This window comes from Camellia sinensis, chromosome 6, assembly GCF_055761805.1.
Source record: "Camellia sinensis isolate YWXY chromosome 6, ASM5576180v1, whole genome shotgun sequence".
NCBI classification, from domain to species: Eukaryota; Viridiplantae; Streptophyta; class Magnoliopsida; order Ericales; family Theaceae; genus Camellia; species Camellia sinensis.
This window is the reverse complement of record NC_138966.1, coordinates 152,332,307-152,353,828: the sequence shown is the minus strand read 5'-3', so window position 1 is coordinate 152,353,828 and position 21,522 is coordinate 152,332,307. Positions and strand designations below refer to the sequence as shown.

Sequence of the window (21,522 nt, the reverse complement as noted above, 5' to 3'; positions counted from 1 at the left end):
GGCCTAAGACTTGGTGTACCTTTTGGATGACTAAATTATTTGAAACGAGTTGGAACATTTTCTTTGCTGCTTTTTCTGTTTCAATTTCAACAAAATTTTCTTCTTTAACAGAAAAATAATGATTGTGCTTTTTAGTTGTGTTTGGATAAGCAAAAACATAAGAGAGAATAAATATATGGGTCAATTTTTTTTTTAAACTCAAATTTTACTCCCGCTACGCTTTTAAATCTAGAGTCAGTTTAAAAGAATTGGAATCAAAAATTAAATTTGAATATCTAGATTTTAAAAGATTTCTTCTTTTTATAACTAATTATTCTCATTTTTCAGAGTTTATCACATCTGCAGCCACCCAAACAGCGACGGCAATTTCTCACTATTTCTTTCTGTTATCAACAAAATCTTCAATCCAGGGAACTTAAAAAAATCTAAAAATAGAAACGTGTCTAAATGTTGAAGACACAATCAACAACTATTGAGTGTCATTTTAGAACAAAAAAAATCATGCAGCGTGCATGTGCACACACAGAGAGAGAGAGAGACAACTATCCTCTAATCTGTTTCATGCGTGTGCTTCTTTGCAAGAGTTCAATCATCTGCGTTAACGAAAGATCCAACAGAGGTAGAACAACGAAAGTGCGTAATGCAAGGCATGTAAAGAGAATTGAGTTGCAAGGCATGTAAAGAGAATTGCATGCTTAGTCATTTGCAATGCAAATTGCATTCTCCACAAATTACTTTGTTGCAAGTAATCAAAGTGAGTAAATTCAACTAACAGCTGCATATGTGCATATGCATATGCTGCCCACACAGACAGTACTACCCAAAGGACAATAACATCTCTCCCAAATCAACCAATATAACCTTACAAGTAACCACTTTACATTCTCTTTTTGCTTATATCTACATTCCCATCTCTCTTATTTACTTTTCTATCCATCATATGGATATTCTGAATCATTCTCCGTCACTTTAAAGGCCTGTGGATGTTGGCCAGAGCAATACAAATTCCACATCTTGAAATATGCTCTCTCAAGATTCCTCACCTGGATACAACACAATGTCATAACCGTTCCCAAATCTGAATACATTTTGGATATAGTATGAGTAAACCATAGGTAAGACGACATTTAGGATACTGCTAACGCATTGAGCTAATGCTGAGCATAATAAGTAAACAGTTGAAAGATGCCACTGCACGAATTTGTATACTCCATTGCCCAACACAAAAAAGGTATCAAATGCTTAAAACTCACAAAGCAATTACAAAATATTTGTTAACTCACCCAACGTGTCGTATCAAATAGAGGGCAAGTCAAACGGACTGCTTTGAGTCTGTAGGTAAGATCCTGAAGCTTTGAGCGATTTAGTGCCAAAGATACTGCCTTCTCTTCATACTCTTTCATGCTTCATTATATACCAAAAACAAGAAGTTAGCAATCAACAGCAAACCAGAGAAAGTCCGCAAATGAAATTTGTTTAAAAGGCAGATCCATCACCACCAGAGATAGAGGGAGGCAGCCCAAACTCTAATGCTGGGGCAGGAAGGGCTCACACTACAGTGTGACCCATTGTCACACTATAAGTGATCCTAACAACTATACATTTACATTCTAAGCCAGTTGAGCAAAAACTCGTGTTTTTCAATGCACTCAAAATACCTACCTGTTGACAATCATCTCCTCCCCAACTCCAGTGGCCAGACAAAGTGAACCAGCGACTCTAGTTGCCATTTTCTCGAGGGGAAGGGTCACCATAGGCAGACCAGCCCAAAGTATATCTGTGCCCGTTGTGTGGGCATTGCATAATGGCCTACAAAACAAAAGAAATTACGCAAAACTTGAAGTGATGGGTATAATCACTAAACTCAAAGCAGTAGACAGCTTTGCACATTGTAGGCAATCAATAAACTGCAGGTTTGACAATCTAGAAATTGGCAAACAGGTATTGTTTATATACGTGTCAAGGAATAGATCTGCCAAAGAACTCCGTCTGATATGTTCGTTTTTCATGGCAACATCTGTGAAAATAATTTGCTCTGGTTGCACCCCCTCTGCAGCAGCATCTGGACAAAATGAAACCATTTTAGATAATTTCAACTTCTATATCAGAAACGGGAAAAAATGAAATATAAACTAATAAGAAAATTAAAAGCGTGAATTTTGGTTATCAAGGGAAAAAGAAAGTCAACCACACGTTTAAATAATGTATATGTAACACCATAAAATACATCACATACATGTCCGAAGTCTCATCTCGCCTGCTGCTGGAAATCTGAGAAGCCAAAGTGCACTATTGGGCACACGCTTGAGTATATTGCACCTGATACAGTTTTAAGCGGAATTGATTTAGTATTGAGCCAGATAGTACATGAACTAGTAACAAGACTCACTCAGAGATTACCAAGTTACGAAAATTTCAGGGTCCATCTTGTACAGCTGATTGAAACAAGCAAATATAAATTTGTCCTCTGGCAATCCATAATCTGAACGCTTGGGAGTGCAGCTTGGATCCAATATATCGCGATTTTTCTGGTAACAGTCGTATGAAATAATGAGTTTGCCATAAAATTAAAACTCGTTTCACAAAATAAAACAGGTTTGAGGGTTCAAATATTAACCTGCTTATAATCATTTACGAAGTAACAATGCGGCAGATGGACAAGCTTCTCAGAGTAAATGTTCGATAAACATGTAGGTGAAACAAACTGCCACAAAATTATCAAATTGATAATTAGAGATCCAAGTTGCGGATATAATTATCAAACTGATAATTAAAGATCCAAGTTGAGGATATAATTATCATAATATACAAATTTTCAATTTCTAACCTCGTCAGTGACCAAATAATGTATGTAAGATGCTCCTGTTGTTCCAGGAAATCCCATATATGAAACCTGGATAGGAGCAGGCTGCATGGCAAATATTTCATTTCTAGCCCCCTGCACGATTAACAAATGAGTGCCACAAGATTAATCCATAATTTGGATAAGGGGCAGAACACAAGGATTTGTAACCCCAAAATATATATATATATATATTTTTTGGTAAGAGGCAGAACACAAGAACCACGACAAAATTTGTTCACACAAAAGCTAATCCAACATTTAAACTGAGAAATACAGTGGGTCAAAAACAAACTCATAATTTACTTTAACCAAATTAAATATAATGCAAGAAAACTGAATAATTACTACATAATAAGATAGGCAAATTGTTACCCCAGCAAAACAAAAACAAAACAAACAGACAAATTAGGACAATAAAATACCTTGGTATAACCATTAAGGTTCACAAGGATTTGTATTTGATCATCATTAATCATCCTAGCAATCATATCAGATGACATAGAAGACACATCTACAAAGTGCTCTGCCTCTGACTGGATACGTAGCCTCCACTCAGTGCCATCATTTGGACTCAAAGCATAGCAGAACACCTGCAACACATTTTGTTACTTCCTGTGTGCATAAAACACCAAAGTGACAGATTTTAAAGTTTTTAAGTAGAATAATAGCTTCAAGAGAAAACCAGTCCGAATTTGCACACCTCAACATTTTCTCTATTATGCATGCCAAATACTGAGCCCATAAGATGTGATAGCGGATGGTTACCGAAGTCACTGCTGACATATCTGAAACAAGGAAACAGTTAACATAAGTTCTTAATTTTCATTCAGTAATTAAAATTATAAGTGAAAAAATAGGGTTTCAAAAATTTACCCAATTCTTAACCGGCCATTCCTACCCCCGCCTCTTATGGGTAATGGTGAAGGATGATTGAATGAAGGAAGTGAGTAACGGGCAGCAATCACAGAGCAATGTGAAGCATATTTACGACTACAGGAACAAAGGAAACAACTAAGATATTATATAAAAGTCACTCTTAATGTCATAACTACCAAACTTGATAATCACCTAATTTCCAATGCAAGCACTGGATCAAGAGGATAGGCTATGGCATGGAATGGCTGCACACTTGGAATAACAGACATCTGAAAAGAGGTATTAAATATTACCAGTCAGTAAACAATAATAACAACAAACAATATTAGATATCATCTTTTAAAAGGAGAATAAATAAAACAGATACACTGAAACCTTTATCTGCCTCCGAAGTATCCCTTCAACTTCAATGAACATCTTATCGCGCACATCCCAATCACAAACACACTAAACACAAAATCAAAATGTAAAAAAGTTAAGTTTCAGCAAGATCAATCTCAACACTCAAATAATCATGCAACCTACAAATTGGTAAAACATATTGGCCCAAGTAGTACACAGAATCAACATAAAAATTAAATGAGAATACGACAGTTCAACTGCTTTCAAGACAGCTGTCCACATACATGATGCATGGAATGAAGATAAATGTGTCCAAATAACAACATATTTAACTGCAGTAGAATATTTTTCAACAATCTCAAGAATTTATGTCATTAATTGCAAATCGTCATTGTGAGATAAATTCACAGAAACAGATTTAATAAAAGCACCACACTAATAAAAAGACAAACAGAGAAAACAAAACAATACAAAAGACATAAAAAAAAAATGTACAACCGTCAAAAAATTATATAGGTCTTTCCCTTCCTACTACTGTATACCATATGTCATTAATTTGCTACAAAAAAATATATAAATACTAACAACACACGGTGGTCAGGTGTTTCACCGACAAAATAGAGTTTCCCGAAACCAAACACAAAAAGTAGTCATCAAAAGAAAATACAATAATACCAAGAAATCAAATTAAACACAATCAACAAAGGGCATCCCCACCTAATTCCTGAATATATTTTCCCACCATTAGCAAAACCCGACCAAAATTTCTTAGTTAACAGAAACCACAAAATTAACAGAAAGAATTAATTGGCTCAATAATAGTCTTTCCTCCAAAACCTCCTCAAGCCCATGACCTTATTGTTGGCCCAACAGTCCATTTAAATTCCTTCACCTCTGAAAGTATATGGCCTTGGCTACCCCAACAGAAAGCTAATTGCCTTTTCCAGCACATAATGGCCCAAAATAACCCAGCCCAAACTACCTCTTGTTGCCATCAAACCCCCAAACAGCTTCCCCCTTTGAACCATCATCACCTCGAAAACCATAGACCTTTTGATTCACCAGCACCTCACCATGATCAACCATACCAACACCTCCAATTGCCGCTGAGAATAACGAGATTTCGCAAAGAAGAGACTCTATCATCAGACAATCATTGCTTCTCTCCCTCTGCCACTTATGCTCCTCCCTCAACCCAATGCTTCTCCTCCCGTAACCACCTTCCTCATGTGGCCGCCATTGCTTACAGTCCCACCATGAACTCTCTCAACCAAAGCCATTATCAAATCATCTTAACTCACAAGGGACCAAAAAGGAAGCCATCACTATAGAGATACACAAAAATACCTACTGAGGAAGAGTGCGAAAAAAACTCTACAAACAAGTGTTATTCTGGGAATTTGACTCATATTTAATATAGCCAATTAAGACTGAGGTCTCTTTACTTGAAGCACCTCATTGGAATTAAATCTCTTGTAAGAAACCAACCAAACCAAACCAAAAAATTAACTCAAGGGGAGCACTTTGGTCTTCCAAATTAAATAAAGCTTCAGAAATACAGGAGTCTAAATTTTCAACAAAAGAAAAATATGATTTTGAAGGACGAAATAGTGGAATCCAAACATCAAGAACTCCCCGAGAGAAGAAATGAACATTTCAAAGGAAAAGAAGGCAGGAGAGTTTAGTTGCAATAACAATTACTATTACAAGAGTAGTTTCTCAAAAATGATAAACTGAATGTTCTGATGAAATTAAATGTATTTAAATATCAGGCTTGACCTAAGGGTGTGATTTCCTAGATTAGGATTTTAAAGTAAAGAACAATGACAACATTGGGATCCGTTTGGTTTAGTTTTAGAATAATGATTTGAGTGTGAAGATGTGTTTTGAGTTTTTGAATCATGATTTGAAAAGAAAATATTTGTTTAGTTATAAGTTTTGAAAATAGTTTTGGGATGATCCATAATTTTATTTTTATTTTTTTTTTTTTTTTTATTGATGTATAGAATGTGAGAGGATGTGAGAGGAGAGATGAGAGAGAAAAAGTGATTGATTGATAGGTAATATAAAAAATAAATAAGAGGAGACGGAAGTTTTGAAAGTAATTTTGCGTTGTATTTTAAAAATATGTTTGGTTAACATGTTTCATCCAAATCATGATTTGAAAAGCAAACCAAACACTACCTTGCATTTTTTGTTTGTATTCATAAAAACAATGCCCAATTAGTACATAACATCACCATAATAATCCTCAAGAACTTGCATGCAGTAGAAACAAACACCACCTCGTCAAAGAGAAAACAGTATTGTTATAAACGGAGCACATTCTTTAGGTGTCAACTTTTTTAAAGTCATGTCAAGTTTCATGTTTCTAGAAAAACCACCCTTGACAAATATAGATTATATTTTAACCATTTGATGAACCATAAAACCTCAAAATGTCTCCCCATTTTTGTGCAAGTTTATGTGATAGGGTAACTAACCTGATAATAGAGAGGTGAAAAGAAACAACTCACAAAATAAAATATAAATTTTAAGGAGACAGTGATATTGGATAATTCACAAATAATTAAAACAGGAAAAAAGTGAAAGGGTGATAACTATAACAGACATCACATGTGACCACACAAGTATGCTTCAAAAGCATATAACATTAATGTTTTTGTCCCAAACAGGCATGTTCTTATATGAGAACAGGCCAGGGGTGAGAAGCCAATACATTACATTTGACAGTGCAACTTTGAGAGCCACGTTAACTATAGCTTGAAGAGATTGCATGAAATACTCTTTCCTTATCCATTGGATAAGTGCCTTCTATGTAATCCCATTTCTAGGTTTATATACTAGATAGAACAGAAACATGAAGATGGCGTTGCAAATTAATGTTTCATATCAAGACATACCTGTAATGTGTGTAGAAGATTACAAGTTGCTTCTGGAAAATCAAGGCGCAAAACCAATGCTTGCTTATAACTTTTTATAGCTGCGTCGACATGTCCACTACAAATGATCCAAATTCAAGAATTGAAAAATGAAAGATTTATATGCATAAACCAAAGGCAAAGTCCAGCATAAGTGTACCCATAACACTCAACAAACAATGTGTACCTATCCTTGTAAGCTGATGCCAGATTTGCATGAGCTTCAGCCATGGTTGGCCGAATGGCAATAGCACGCAAGTAGTCTTGGATTGCTTCATTGACCCTACCAATCTCCTTGTATGTGTTTCCCCTATTGACAAGTCCATCAGCTGCCAACGGATCGATGCGGAGAACTTCATTATAGCAAGATATAGAATCTGCGTAATTACCCTGCATTGTGATCAAAAAAGGGAAAAACAAGAAAACAAGTCATGACGCAACACAAAACCTGGGCAATGCAAATGTGAAATATCATGATGCCTTCCAAAGAAAATAACAGCATCACTTTTTATTTTCCGAATGATGCAGCACGAGAAAGCAGCATGGCAAAGAAGAACAGAAGAAGATTTAAGTCGTTGAGAAAAAGAGAGAGAATAGAGATAATGGAGCACAATCCCAGTCAATAGCATCAAATCAAGTCTGATAAGCCATTACATGAGAGCCATATATATATAGGCAAATCAAACTATTCCAATGAGGAAACAAAAACTAAGAAATAAAATCTCAGACAAACACTGCAATGCCTTTTTGATCTTTGTCACTGTACAAGTACACTGTTCATACTTTTGGTGCTAATATTGAAATCCAAGCACCTTCAAAATTTGTGTGCAAAGGGTAGGGGTGGACAATGGCAGAGAGAGAGAGAGATGATCAAAACTGCTACTACCTGTTGTTTGTAGATTATCGCTAAGTTGTTGAAAGGGGCAGAAAGTCCTGTTGTTACAGATAATGTTGCCTTATAAAATTGTGCAGCAGCAGTCATCATATTCCTGCAAGATCAGAACAACTCTTCCTTGGAAACCACTTGCATGTTTATGGGGAACTCCATACGCACCTCCATTCATCAGACAAAGAAAAAATACAAAATGAAAAGAAACTCAATATCTTGAAGGAAAAAAAAGCATACCATTCCATGTATATATTTCCAAGGTTAGTAAGTGCTTGTGGATGGCTGGGTTGCAAAGCCAGACATTGCTTCGCAGAACAAAGAACCCTGATCAGATAGTGGTGAAGAAACAAAAAAAAAAATAGCATTTCAGTAAAATAAAACTTACATGGTAGCAGGGAATCGCTTCCTCGACCCTTCCAGCATCTTTCAGTGCATTGCCCTTGCCAAAACAAAACCAAAAAAAAAAAAAATCAAAATTTAAGAAAATTTACTTTACTGTAAGAAAGAATCCAGCAGAAAAAGATACAGAGGGCCAACCAAATTATTGTATGCCTCCAAGAATGCAGCATCACAAGCAATGGCTCGCTTATAGTGGAGTATCGCCATATCCAGTTTCCCTTGCTCATAATATATACTAGCCAAATTACCTGCACAATTTGTTTTGCAGCAAGGCATTATAGTCTGAGATAAGAAACCACAAATCCACTCAAAATACTTGCTATATTATGCACTTTCAATACAAGTAAAGAACTAAGTTATGTGCTTTCAGTTCCATAGAATTAAATTTCAAGTGATTAGTATACAGCCATACACTGATCAATCATTCATACATTTAGAACTACAGCTAATTAGAACTACTTAAGGCCATGGATTTGGATCTTTCATATTTGTCTATTATGCCCTTAAAGATACAATCACCAATTAATTGACATTATCTTTCCCAAGGTCAACTTGCTTAAGATCTGCCTAACACAATTATAAGTAGGAACACATCCATAAGAATCACCATTGGTTCAAAATTAGGAGCACAAGTTCCACTGGACAAACACTAATGTGGCACATGGATAAATTTAATTAAAAAGGACCACATGTCCATAAATGTTCACAAAAATGTATAATATAGATAATAATGCTCACCATAAGCCATAGCATAGTCTGGACGCGATTGAAGAGCACGCTGATAACACGCAATGGCCTCTTGAGGCATTCCCAAAGCCTGGAAAATGCAAAAGAAATACTTGTTCTCCAGATTCTTGTCCTGGCATTTGCAGCTACCCGACCTTATTAGCACAGTACATAAGACCTTACCTTGTAAACACTTCCCAGGTTCAGATAGGCATCTGGAAATGCCGGTTTAAGCTTAACTGCTTCCTGGAAACAAGCACACTTGGTCAATTACAATTAAACAATACTATATTCAGCAAGCCTTCATAAATGAGGGTGCATGAATTTAAAAACTAAATCCCAGACGAACCAGCGTAAATAATATAAACCCACTATTTCTTACCTTGTAATACTGAAGAGACCTATTAAGGTCACCTGCTTCCATGAAAAGGCCAGCAAGGTTGGACCATGCTATAGCAAAATTTGGTTGTATACGGAGAGCCTCAACGTAGCAATTATATGCCTAGAAAACATAACTCAATCCATTTAAGCATAGAAGTAAAAGAAGTTAATCAATCTGAAATATCTGTGAAAGTAGTCAGAGCGAAACCAAAATAATAAATGCAAATCCAAATATGGGATTTCACTTGCACAATTCTTCCAGTCAACATCATGACTGCAGAAATAAAGCTAAGAAGTTAAGGGCCCCAGGTAGGCCTATTAAGTCTGTTTCAGACACAAAATACTCCCAGCCATGACCTTTTCTGACAGGACAACTGTAGTCGCATCCAGTCATGTACTCCAAAACTGATCAACAAAGTAATGAAAAGGTATCCCACATATTTCATCCCCTTAGCGCACAATTTTACACAACAACTAACACCATGCAAGGCATAAAGGATAATTTTTCACCTCTTGCACTAAACCTTGGGCTTTCATCAGATTCCCGAGGTTACTGTGCGCATCAACCTACAACAATGGATAGGATCCAACAGTTAAAATCAGAAGTTTCAACTACACAACATACTGAAAATTGTATAAGAATCTACCAAATGAGGGTTTAATGAAAGAGCCTGGCGACAACACCGAGCTGCCTCATTAAGTCTTCCTTTCCGCATATATGCACTAGCTAAATTAGACCATGCATCAGCAAAATTCGGTCGAAGCTGCAGTAAAAAAATATTACCAGAAAAGTCTATCACACATGCAGTTACAAAGACACTTACCAAGGGAAAATCTGAACATACAGCAAATTGTTAATCAAAATCATACTTTTATTTTTGATAGATAGATAAGAGGAATCAAACTTAAGTCTCTATTTTTAATTGAAACCCTACTTTTATGAATCATGAATTGATGATTGTCCTTTAGGCAAGGAGCTTACCTAGACAAAAAAATTTACATATATCTTTAACTAAAAATTTCCTCAATGATTCATTGTCTTACCAGATATTTGAGGTTGCATATGTGATCCTATTTTCCATTTCATTCCATTAAGGGCTAAAGCATCAATTAAACCCAAGTGACCATGTATTCTTTTAATATCTTAATCAATGTAGAGTTTGATCTTACTCTTTTTCAATGTGGACAATGTTCTTCTACATTGTGCATTAGTTGCCTATTGAATATTACTTAATCTCAAAAATACTCTTAGCAGCTTCTTGAACTTGTTAACAATTATTCAACCCAAAAAAAAAAAAACTTGTTAAACAATTCAAGAAATTTAGAGTTCGTTGTCCAGTTTCATTTGTGTTACACAACCCAAATCTCTATGGTCACAAGTATCATATTTGAATGCAATGTAGGCCTTTGTTTGGGAAGTTGGCTATTTGGGTTTTTAGCTATTTTAGTCTGGCTAAAAAAGTTGTGTTTGGGAAATTGGTTGGCTTTTTTATGTAGCTGATTTGATGGTTGTTCTTCTATTTTGTCTTTTAGTGGGCTATTTTAGCCCAACCCACTTTCCAAACAAGGCCGTAGTGTCACCGTAATCTATGAAGCATGGACACTCCAAAATGAGTGCCGTGACGGTGTCCGACTCGAGGACACATACGGAACACGCCAGATGGCGTGTCCTTTTAATTTAATGATTTTTTTGTAGGGGACACGGCAGGGACACGTGTCCATATGGGGACACGGCATGGGACGCAGCAAGGCTTTTTTTTTTTTTTTTAATCTTTTACCTCTTATTTAGTGTTTTTGTGAAAAATATTGTTAAATGTTAAATGTTTTCCCCTTCTCGTCTTAGTTCTTGCTATCGTTTATTATGACTTTTTTGTGATTTTTTTGTCAATGGATGATCTATTAATTTGTTTAAATGTAATGGTTATGTTTATTCAATTAATGTTACTATATTAGTGTTTGTTAATTTTAATTTAGGATAAATGTAATATGAATCTACATAACACATAAAAATATATAAAATGAATAAAATAAAATTTGTCGTGTCCCCCGCCGTGTCCGTGTCTGTGTCCCTATTTTTTTGAAAATTGCTGTGTCTTGTGTCCATGCTTCATAGCCGTAAATTGTATCAACAAAAGTTCCTAAGTGAAAGCAAAAAATTTTCTTCTCTTTTTTTAATTATTAATAAGAAAAATTTTATAAAAAAAATAAAAAGAAAGGCATCAAAAACTATTTTTTGAATGGTGGAATATGTGGAAAACACTATTTGCAATTTGGAGGTATGTGGATAAAGACATGCTTGGTTATCATTTTTTAAAAACACTTTTTCAAAAATTTTACTTTCTTATTTTCCGTGTTTTTTTGTTTTTACTGAATTTTTTTAATATTTTGAGCAATTTTTTAAATTTTTAGACATACCTAACATAAATATACCTAAAAAGTAAAAAAAAAAAATTAAAAAACCTTTTAAAAATTCACTAAATACCAAAAATACAAAAAAAAAAAAAGAGAGAGAGAGAGAATTTAGTACATTTTTTGTATTTTTATGTATTTATTAATTTTTAAAAATATTTTTTTACAAATTTTTTACTTTTTAGATACATCTAAGTAAGGTGCATCTAAAAAAGTAAAAAAATGTTTAAAATTTAAAAATATTCACTAAAAACAAAAAAATACGAAAACCAAAAAACTCAATTTTCAAAAAACTTAATTCAAAAAACTCAAACCAAACACACTGATTGAGTTTTTTGTTCTCTTAAAATAGTTGAACCCAGACAACCAAGTTGACAAATGTCTACAAACCTCAATGGCAATCAAATAATATTGGATTGCCAAATCAATGTTTCCTTTTTCCTGCAAGTAAAAAGAACACATATGAAAAATATTAGATCCTGATAAGCTCACCAAAACGACAATTGCAGCCACCAAAGAGGCTTATATCTTACCTTCCAAGCATTTGCCATGTTGCCATAGCACTCAGCAAAATGTGGGTCAATTCTAAGAGCTGCTTCATTCTTCGCAACACACATATCAAAATCATGCAACTACAAAAAAAATAATAATAATACCACCACGTTCAGGTGCATATGGACAGCACAATCAACTAATTATCCTCCCAAAAAATAAATCTCAGTCAACCAGAGGGAGAAAAGTAGAAATAACAAATTATACACATGTAATAATGGTATACTAACCTGATAATAAATAGCACCCAAAAGAAGTAGGTTATCAGTACGCCGTGGATTCCTTTCATAAACAACATCGCTATGTTCCAATGCCTGCTTATAGTTCCCAGCTTTGTAATTCTGATGAGCAAGGGCCAAGAGCATGTCCTCATCAACTGTGTCAAGAAAAAATAAAATAAAAATCTCAGCAATTAACTACATAAGACCATTGTTGTTTAAAGGAGAGTGTGGTCATTCTCCATCAATTCTCGACTTCTTTTCCTTGGTAGGAATAAGTCAACACTTCAAGACAACAAATTTATATATTATGATTCAGGATACATATCTTACGATTCAATATTTTTAGAGAGAAATCGATACATACCTTAAGTTATATGTATACAGTATGTGATACAATATATGAAAATTTAAATTTCTTTAGCAAATTAGAGAATTTTAAATTTGTGTAAATTAATATGTAACTTAAATTTTACGATATATGTAACTTGTTTTGTGTAAGGAAACAAGATCACAACAATAACTTAACCCTACAAGGTGCACAGGGAATTTGAAAAACTCTCTTTTCAACTCAATGTTTAGCCAATTTTCACAAGGAATCCAGCTTGTCTTTGATTTGTCCGATTAAAAGCAGATCAGATACACAGTGTCTCAACCAACCAAGGAGTTAACAACAACAAAAATAGCAAGTAATTAAATTTAGCAGCCTTTACGAAACTTACAAAACAACTTGTCATCTGACTGATAAACAAAAACCATCAAAACAAGGTTGAATAATTAAATAAAGTAGTGGGATCAACAGTGTATGTCTTAACCTTCATCCTTTCGAGTAATCAATTATGCAAACCCAACAAATCCCAAACCAAAAAAAAGAACAATTCTCCAAATAAAGTCACATCACACGCATATACGTACATACATACAGACAGAACGTGAGTGAAACCCTAAACCCAAAACATCAACAACAAAAAAAAAGGGGGAAATTTTAACCTTCGCGGGGATCCAACGGCTGCGAGAGATTGAGATTCGAGGAAGCCGAGGAAGACTCGGAATGCAAAACAAAGGACTCATCACGCTGATCTCCATTGTACGGAACCCTAGAAACCTGCATCTGAGGCTCCCGGTGCTGGAATTGTTGCTGCTGTTGGTGTTGGCGAGGATCGTTCTGCAGCGAAAGCATGATTGGTTGCCGAGAAAATCTAACAAAGCAGGGATTGTAGAAAGCAAAGGAAAATTTTACGACAGTGTGAGGAAACGCAGTGCCATTTTAGGAATGGTTATTAGATTCGAAATTGCACGGGAAAACAATGGAAAAGAAAGAGAAGATGTTACAGGAAAGCGCTGGTTCTAGACAGACATATATATATATAATATATATATATTATTTATACTCGACTCTGCTCTGTCTCTGCTGGCTTTCCGTTCACCGATTCTTTTGCTAAAGAGATGAGAGAGAAACGCTTTTTTTTTTTGTTGAAATGTCGTCACTGCGTTAAACGTCGAACTTCTTTTCTCCAGCTGCCGAGCACTTTGTAGTCCCCTCTACGGGTGTGTGGAATATGGTTTTTTTTTTTTTTTGGTACTAAAATAATTAATAAAGATAAAGTAGGTTAAGACCTTGTTTGGTAACAGATTATTTTAATAATTTTTTTATTTTTTGGTAAAATATAATGTAAAAAACTTAGATGTTTAAGGTGATTTTTTTAATTTTTTATGAAAATATGTGTAAAAAGTAAAGATAAAAGAAAATTTTTGACTTTTTTATATGAGTCGTTGACATTCTAATTTTTTTAGTGACGTATTAACTTTTTTGCTAAAAAAATCACTTGCCAAACGAGAAGATTACAAAAATTGTTAGTTTTATTCTAATTTATTTTAAGGTTTCGTTTGATAAGTGGGTTGACTTTTTAATTTTTTTTTGTTATTTTAGCCTGAAGTTAAAAAAATTGGTTTGGGAAATGCTTTTGGTTTTTTTTATTTTTTTATTTTTTTTAGAGAAATAATATAATGATTATGAATTTGATGTGATGCTTTGTCTTATTAAACTAAAAAATCATTTTTTGATTTTTATGACTATTTTACAAAAAAAAAAAACACAAAACCCACTTCCCAACATAGGCAAATATATTTGTTATTTATTAAGTATAATTGTATTAATATTTTTTCATACAAAATATATTACTTGAAAAATTAAAATTTCAAGAATATTAATATAACTATATATAATAAGAACAAATAATAAAATGTATTTATAGTAAAGTGTAGTGAAAACAGTGATGGTTTAAAATAATCAATAAAAAAAATTACATTTAAATCATAATTATTTCATTTTTCTACCATAACAATCAAATCGATGACCCAAAAAATAAAAGAAAAAAAAAATATCATCCAAAATATAATTTTTTTAACCTAACTAAAATAACAAAATTTCCAAATGAACCCACCATCTCTAATTTAGGACTGTCCATGGATAAGGCATCACCAAGTTCAATTTGAATTCGACTCAAGGTCCGTTTGGCAAGGAAGATTGGGCCTAAAATAATCACAAAAGACAAAATAGGCTATTTTAGTCACAACAAACAAAACATTACATCTAACTCATAATCATTACACTATTCTCTCACAAAAAAAGGGTTAAAAAAGCCAAAAAGCTAAAAAACCTTTCCCAAACTAAGCTTTTTAGCCCAGGCTAAAATAGCAAAAAAAACCAAAAAGCCAAAAAGTCAACCCACTTCCCAAACGGGGGCTCAAAATATTGAGTCCAATTATTTAAACCCAAATTTGATTTCTCAATTATATTTGAATTTGCCTAATCCGCTTTTAAACAAGACAGATTTAGATAAATCCAAATTCGATCTAATAATACATCAATTCGATTATAATGCATTACCTGGATATAATAACCCTGGATTCTTCAACGTTTCTCTACTATTTCGATCTCATCTGCAATTTCTCTTTTGTTGTCCACCATCAATTCCATCATCGAGTTACCGCAAGTAAGATCAATGGGGGCATAAAAGATGAATCGGCCTAATCTCTTCTCTTCCTCGCTCTCTTTTGCTAAAAGAAGTTTAACGATTAGACTATTTTGGCAGCACTATTGAGCTTCTTATTCGGCTCTGATGACTCAAGACTGATTTTCAACAATCGTACCAGCGAAACAAACTCAAATCTTGAATCAAATCTAGATTACGTCATAGGATTTTCGACATTGAAGGTTGATTATGTAAACAATACATTTCGCATATATGTTTTTTCGTTTATTTTTACTGCTATATTAACACTTCACAAATTAGTTTGGGAAAATGGATCGGATTATGTTGTAGATCAGACATCCATTTAAATCGTATTTGGATTCGGATTGCTCAAAATCATATTTAAGTAGTTTAGATTCGAGTTAACAGCTAATCGAATCGGACCAAATTTCCCAAACTCAATCCATTTATAATCCTACTTCGATTACATCACAACAAGTGTTGGACGGCTGAGGGGTAAATTAGTAATTTCATCGTTTGTCATGGCATCGAGAAGATAAATGCCATAAACTCACAATTTAAATCCATAATGATGTGGTAAGGAAGATAAGCCTTATATTGAGGCCTTGTTTGGGAATTAACTATTTAAATTGTTATTTTTAAAATTTTTACAAAATATACGTAGAAAAATAAGTGTGTGATGTGATAACTTGTATGACTTTTTATGTTTTTTTGATACGGTAACAATTAAAAATTAATACTTATTATACTATCTCATTGTAGGCCAAATTATGAAAGTGTAGTGTCAAACATTTTTTGTCCAATAAATGATTTTAGAGTATCATTGTAGGGTGTTTGAAAATAGATTATTTTAATAATTATTATTTTATTTTATTTTTGAAAGTACGTACATAAAAATAGAGAGAGTTATATGATTGAATATTTTAAGTTATTAGTTGTTTTAGGAGTGATACTGGAGACCCCCAGTGACTAGGCACCCCCAGCACCCCCCAGTGCCACATGGCACACTACCAATGGCTGAAGTCAAAAAAAAAAAAATATATTTTCCTGCCAATCAGCAAGGACTCCCAGCACCCCTGCTGGGGGTCCAACGCATTTTCCTTGTTTTAGCCCTAACTCAACTTAGCAAACGAAGCCTCTATACCATTTATTATTTTATATTTGTCAAGTGTAATCTAAAATTTGAATAAAAATATTAAATTTTGCAATTTTAGGGCCTGTTTGATAACCATTCAGTTTTCAGTTTATATTTACAAAAATTTTAAAAACTGTCATAAAAACTTATTTGATAATTTTTTTGGTTTACAAGGTAGTGTTTGGTAATATTTACGTTTTTTGTTTATGTTCACAAAATTTTTATAAGTTAGTTTTTGTTTATTTTTAGAAAAATATAAATTACAAACACGTTTGGTTTGAACAAAATGTTTAAAAAAAATTAAAAACATAAACTAAAAAATATGTTCGTTTAGGTCTAAAATATTTATATTTATTTTTATTATTTATGACAATGGAATCAGACACATTATAATTGAAAAAAGTTAATTGGGGAAAAAAATGGGAAAATTAATTAAAAATAATTGGAAAAAATTAATTGGGGGAAAAAATATTTGAAAAAAAAAAGAGATTAATTGGGAAAAAAATTTGAAAAAAAGGTTAATTGGGAAAAAATTATTTCAAAAAATATTTGAAAAAAAATAATTAAAAATAAATTATTTGACAAAAAAATAATAATGGAAAAAATTGAAAACTGAAAACGTAAACTCATTTTTTGAGTTTACGTTTAATTTATAAATTGAGACAACCATAATAAGGGATTGTTTTGCAACAACTTTAAAATATATATTTATTATTATTTTTATCTCTTTATTATATTATAATCATTATATAAAAATTTAAAAATTATTAAAATAGCATAATATCAAATTAGACAACACGAGAATTTATTCCAAAACCATTTCACAATTTTTCGTAGACAACACGTTTTAAAGTTGTGATTTTGATAGAACTTCACTTTTTGAGGAGGATTTGAGTTTTTATCTGGATGGTGCGATTTTAAAGCGGAATCGTCACGTGTGGGTAACTCTAACTCATAATGATGGGATGATATTGGAGCATCTCTGACGATAAAATTTGTTTATTAAAATGTGTATTATATGATATAAAATAATAAAATTGAGATTTATTTATATGTGTTTAGTATTTATTAGTTTAAGAGGTAATGGTGTATTTTAATAGTATAGTTAGGTACGTCGTAATATATATATTATGGGTTTTTTTGAGAAGTGAATTAATAGTTACTTTTGTTGATTTTTTGAATTTCGAAAGTTATTATTGTAATTGTGAGCGTGCCAGTAAAGATGAATCAGTCCTTACAGAAATTTAATTGTCAATCAATTATCAGACAATTGTGTTTTAGTTCTCTCAGCCTCAATGAAGATAACTTTTACTGGTAGATTGATTTAGGAGAATTAAGCAAAATATCAATCAAATAAAGAATAACTAAAGCATTTCATTAGAATGAAAAAACTTATAATGATTCAAACTCAGCCTCGTAGAGGTTTACAGCGACAATCTACTTGAAACTACTCCTATAAATGAAATGCAGTACAGAATTTAAAGAACAGGAAATGTAAAACTAAGTAAAGTAGAATACGACTGGTTTTTTGGATCTAAGTCTGGGGTTTTTTCTGGGGCTTTTTCTGCTATTTACACTGCTCAATGATGACCATCTAATTGTATTTTCAACCGTCGAACTGCTCCTCTATGATTCCTGATCATGTTGCCTCAAGATTAGCTCCATTACGTCATTATCTGCAGTTAGGCTTCCCTCCTAAATTTGAATTTTGAATGTGAGTAACCACTGATGCCACATCACCTTGTATGTTTTTGTTTGATCTACTGCTACTCAGATCTCGTAACAACCAATACTAACTACCACGTGTACGGTCAGGATCGAAGACTTGAATAGTCTTCCCATACTACCCTTACTTTGACACGCGTCAAATTGTAACTGGCTTGTACAAAATATATAGCCAACAACTTCCAAATTTTTAATTTATTTTAAGTCATATAATTTCTCCCATTTTGTTATAAGTTTTTAAAAAAATGTAAAAAAAAAAATAAACTTTTAATTATATTTTCAAAATAATCTTATGTAAAAGTAGGATCCACCAAAATATATAAATATATATTTATATTTTATATTTATAGAAAAAAATGAAAAAAAAAAACTCCGTTTGGTAAGCGTCTCAAATTATAGTTTCACCCATTAATTTGAGTGTGGTGTTTGTTTAAACTTTCAAATCATGATTCTACACCGATTTCTCAAAACTCAATTCAAAACATAATATTTACTTTTCAAAATTCGTAACCAAACACATAATTCAAAATTCTTTTCAAAACTCAATTCAAATCAATATTTTAATTTTGTTAAGATTTTAAATATTTTAATATGTTACGATTTTTTTTTTAATTTTTTAATTTTTTGAATATTTTAATTTTTAAATATTACGATTTTAATTTTTAAAATTTTAAAATATTTTATAAAAATAAATTCAAACTCAATTTTATAAAAATATTTTAAATTTTTTAATTTTTTTTTTAATTTTTTTTTGTTATGTATTTGGTTACGATTTGAGTGTAGAGTTGTGAAGGTAGTATGGAGTTTTGAGTTATGTGTTTGGTTTTGAGTTTTAAAAATAATTTCTTAATTGAGTTTTATTTTGCCTCCATTTGGGAAGTGGGTTGACTTTTTGGTTTTTTAGTTTTTTTTGGCTATTTTAGCCTAGGCTAAAAAGCTTGATTTGGGAGTGACTTTTTAACTTTTTGACTTTTTTTGTGAGAGAATAGTATAATGATTGTAGGTTAGTTGTGATTTTTTTTGTGGCTAAAATAGCTTATTTTGTCTTTTGTGGCTAAAATAACCACTGTAGCCCTTCCCAAACAATGCTTACATCTCCAACGGTGAACCAAACTTTGCATCAGATTTGAAATTTGGTGAAAAGTCACTTTTTGGAGCTCTGATAATTTCACCAAATTGGTATCAAAATGAGGATGGAACAAAAAATTCATCAAAGTGAGAACAGGCTCCAAATTTCACCATTCACTGTGCGTTACCATTGAGGTGGGCCAACTGGTTGTCCAGCCGGTTAACCAACTGGTTGACCGGTTCCCTTTCAAATAGGTAAGTTCAAACCGGTCAAAAATGTTCAAATAGGTAAAAAAATAAAAAATAAAAAAGTTAAAAAAATTTTGCCTTACCGGTCGACCACTTCACTTTTGATGCATCGTTGGAGCAAGCCGTATCGGATTGAGAAAATTGACTTTTTTTTACTCAAATTTTGTGAAAATTTTTGTTCACCGTTGGAGATGCTCTTATGTGTTTAGTTACGATTTAAGTGTAGAATTGTTTTTAAATTTAAAATATTAAAATTTAAAATTATTTAAAATTTTTGAATATTTAAATTATTTAAATTTTTACGATTTAAATTTTCTGAATATTTATTTTAATTTTTTAGATTATTTAAATTATTTAAATATTTATGATTTAAATTTTTTGAATATTTATTTTGAAAAAAAAATTATTTCCTTTGTAGTATTTTCAATTAAAAATTGATTAATATTATTTTCTGTTAATAATAAATTTTTTTAATTGAATTTAAAAAAAAAATTGGTTATGAGTGTTGATCAAAATTTTCAATAGTGTGAAAGTAGTGTGTTTTGTTATGAGTTATAATAATTTTAATTAAGTTTTGAAAACTCTTTCCAAAACTCATAACCAAACAAATTTTCTTACTTCACATGTTAAATCAAACTTTCAAAACTCAATTCCACATACAATTCAAAACTCAATTCAACACTCTATTCAAAAACCATAACCAAACAAATTTTCTACACTCAAATCATAATTCCATAACTCACAAATTCAAAATACAACTCATACTTTCAAATTATATTCACAAAACTCTATCAAACGCAACCAAAATCTCCCCACACTCTTTTCTCTCTCGGCCTCCACTCCTTGTCTCTCTCCTTTTCCTTTGCCGGTGGAGAAATTATTAGTTGGTACAAGGGTGTCACGTGACGATATTCTTTATCAATTATAAATTATCACATTTTTTTATATTCTTTAATTACCTAATATAAAATTATAGATCTTATAATTTTTACCAATCACAATATCATTAGAAGACCACTCAACACTGTTCGAAAACTAGCAAATAACTTCTCTGGTTGGTGGGCTAACTACAGTTAGCAACTGTACGGGGAGGAAATAATTCTCCTCGTATAATCCTGTTGACCAAGTCCACGCTCCTCCGTACGACGTCGCTTTGTCACCTGAAAACACAAACGTGAGCTAGCCGGCGGGTGTGTGCCGGAAACCTCTCCGATGCCTAAGTCAGAAAACTTGACAAATAGACAAAGCTCAAAGTTCTCAGAAAGATTTTTGTTTAATTACCTCCTCCAAGGTGATGTTTGTAGGCTTTTATAAGTTTCCCGTGGCACAATCCTAGTAGGACTCGTATTTCTCCATGCAGAGTCCTCCTAGGATTCAATCTCCTAAGGATAATGCTTATCCTTTTACACCCTCCCCCACTGCTTAAACCAAGTGGGATGGTTTCCTCCACGGCCGAACTTCCATGTAACCGAAGTAAATTGGCTATACCGAGCCACAGAGGGCCGAACTATACTTAGCTCGGTCTGCTCCTCCAATTGATTACTTCGGCTGCCCTGTTTGACCTTGATGTGCTTAGTTCAAACTTCCAAGTAGCAAGTTCTGACCGTCCCAACCGCTGTATGTCACGACCGGACTAATTCTGAAACCGGTCTTCCCAGAACATACTGCGGCCGGACTAACTCTGAGACCGGCCTAACTCCGAGTCGTCTCCGGACCGGAGTGGCTTTACTCTTCCTTGGACCGGAGTAATCTCATCTCCTCGGGCCGAAGTAACTTTGTCTCCTTAAGGCC

At 32.9% G+C, this 21,522-nt stretch overlaps 1 protein-coding gene across 1 annotated transcript; it reads right to left on the bottom strand.

Moving 5' to 3' along the window:
• Positions 1-678: 678 nt before the first annotated feature.
• LOC114267814 (putative UDP-N-acetylglucosamine--peptide N-acetylglucosaminyltransferase SEC) lies at positions 679-14,119 on the bottom strand. The gene is made up of 28 exons (XM_028208884.2): positions 13,549-14,119; positions 12,571-12,716; positions 12,322-12,420; positions 12,179-12,229; positions 10,027-10,143; positions 9,890-9,946; positions 9,381-9,500; positions 9,182-9,244; positions 9,011-9,089; positions 8,411-8,520; positions 8,259-8,312; positions 8,111-8,178; positions 7,871-7,973; positions 7,172-7,374; positions 6,967-7,063; positions 4,097-4,168; positions 3,914-3,990; positions 3,719-3,835; positions 3,546-3,630; positions 3,268-3,435; positions 2,828-2,938; positions 2,618-2,704; positions 2,401-2,528; positions 2,237-2,319; positions 1,957-2,062; positions 1,663-1,809; positions 1,284-1,404; positions 679-1,043 (listed from the first exon to the last, which is right to left on the bottom strand). The coding sequence occupies exons 1-28, from the start codon at positions 13,736-13,738 to the stop codon at positions 930-932; spliced, it is 2,973 nt and encodes a 990-aa protein (XP_028064685.2). The 5' UTR covers positions 13,739-14,119; the 3' UTR covers positions 679-929.
• Positions 14,120-21,522: the final 7,403 nt, after the last annotated feature.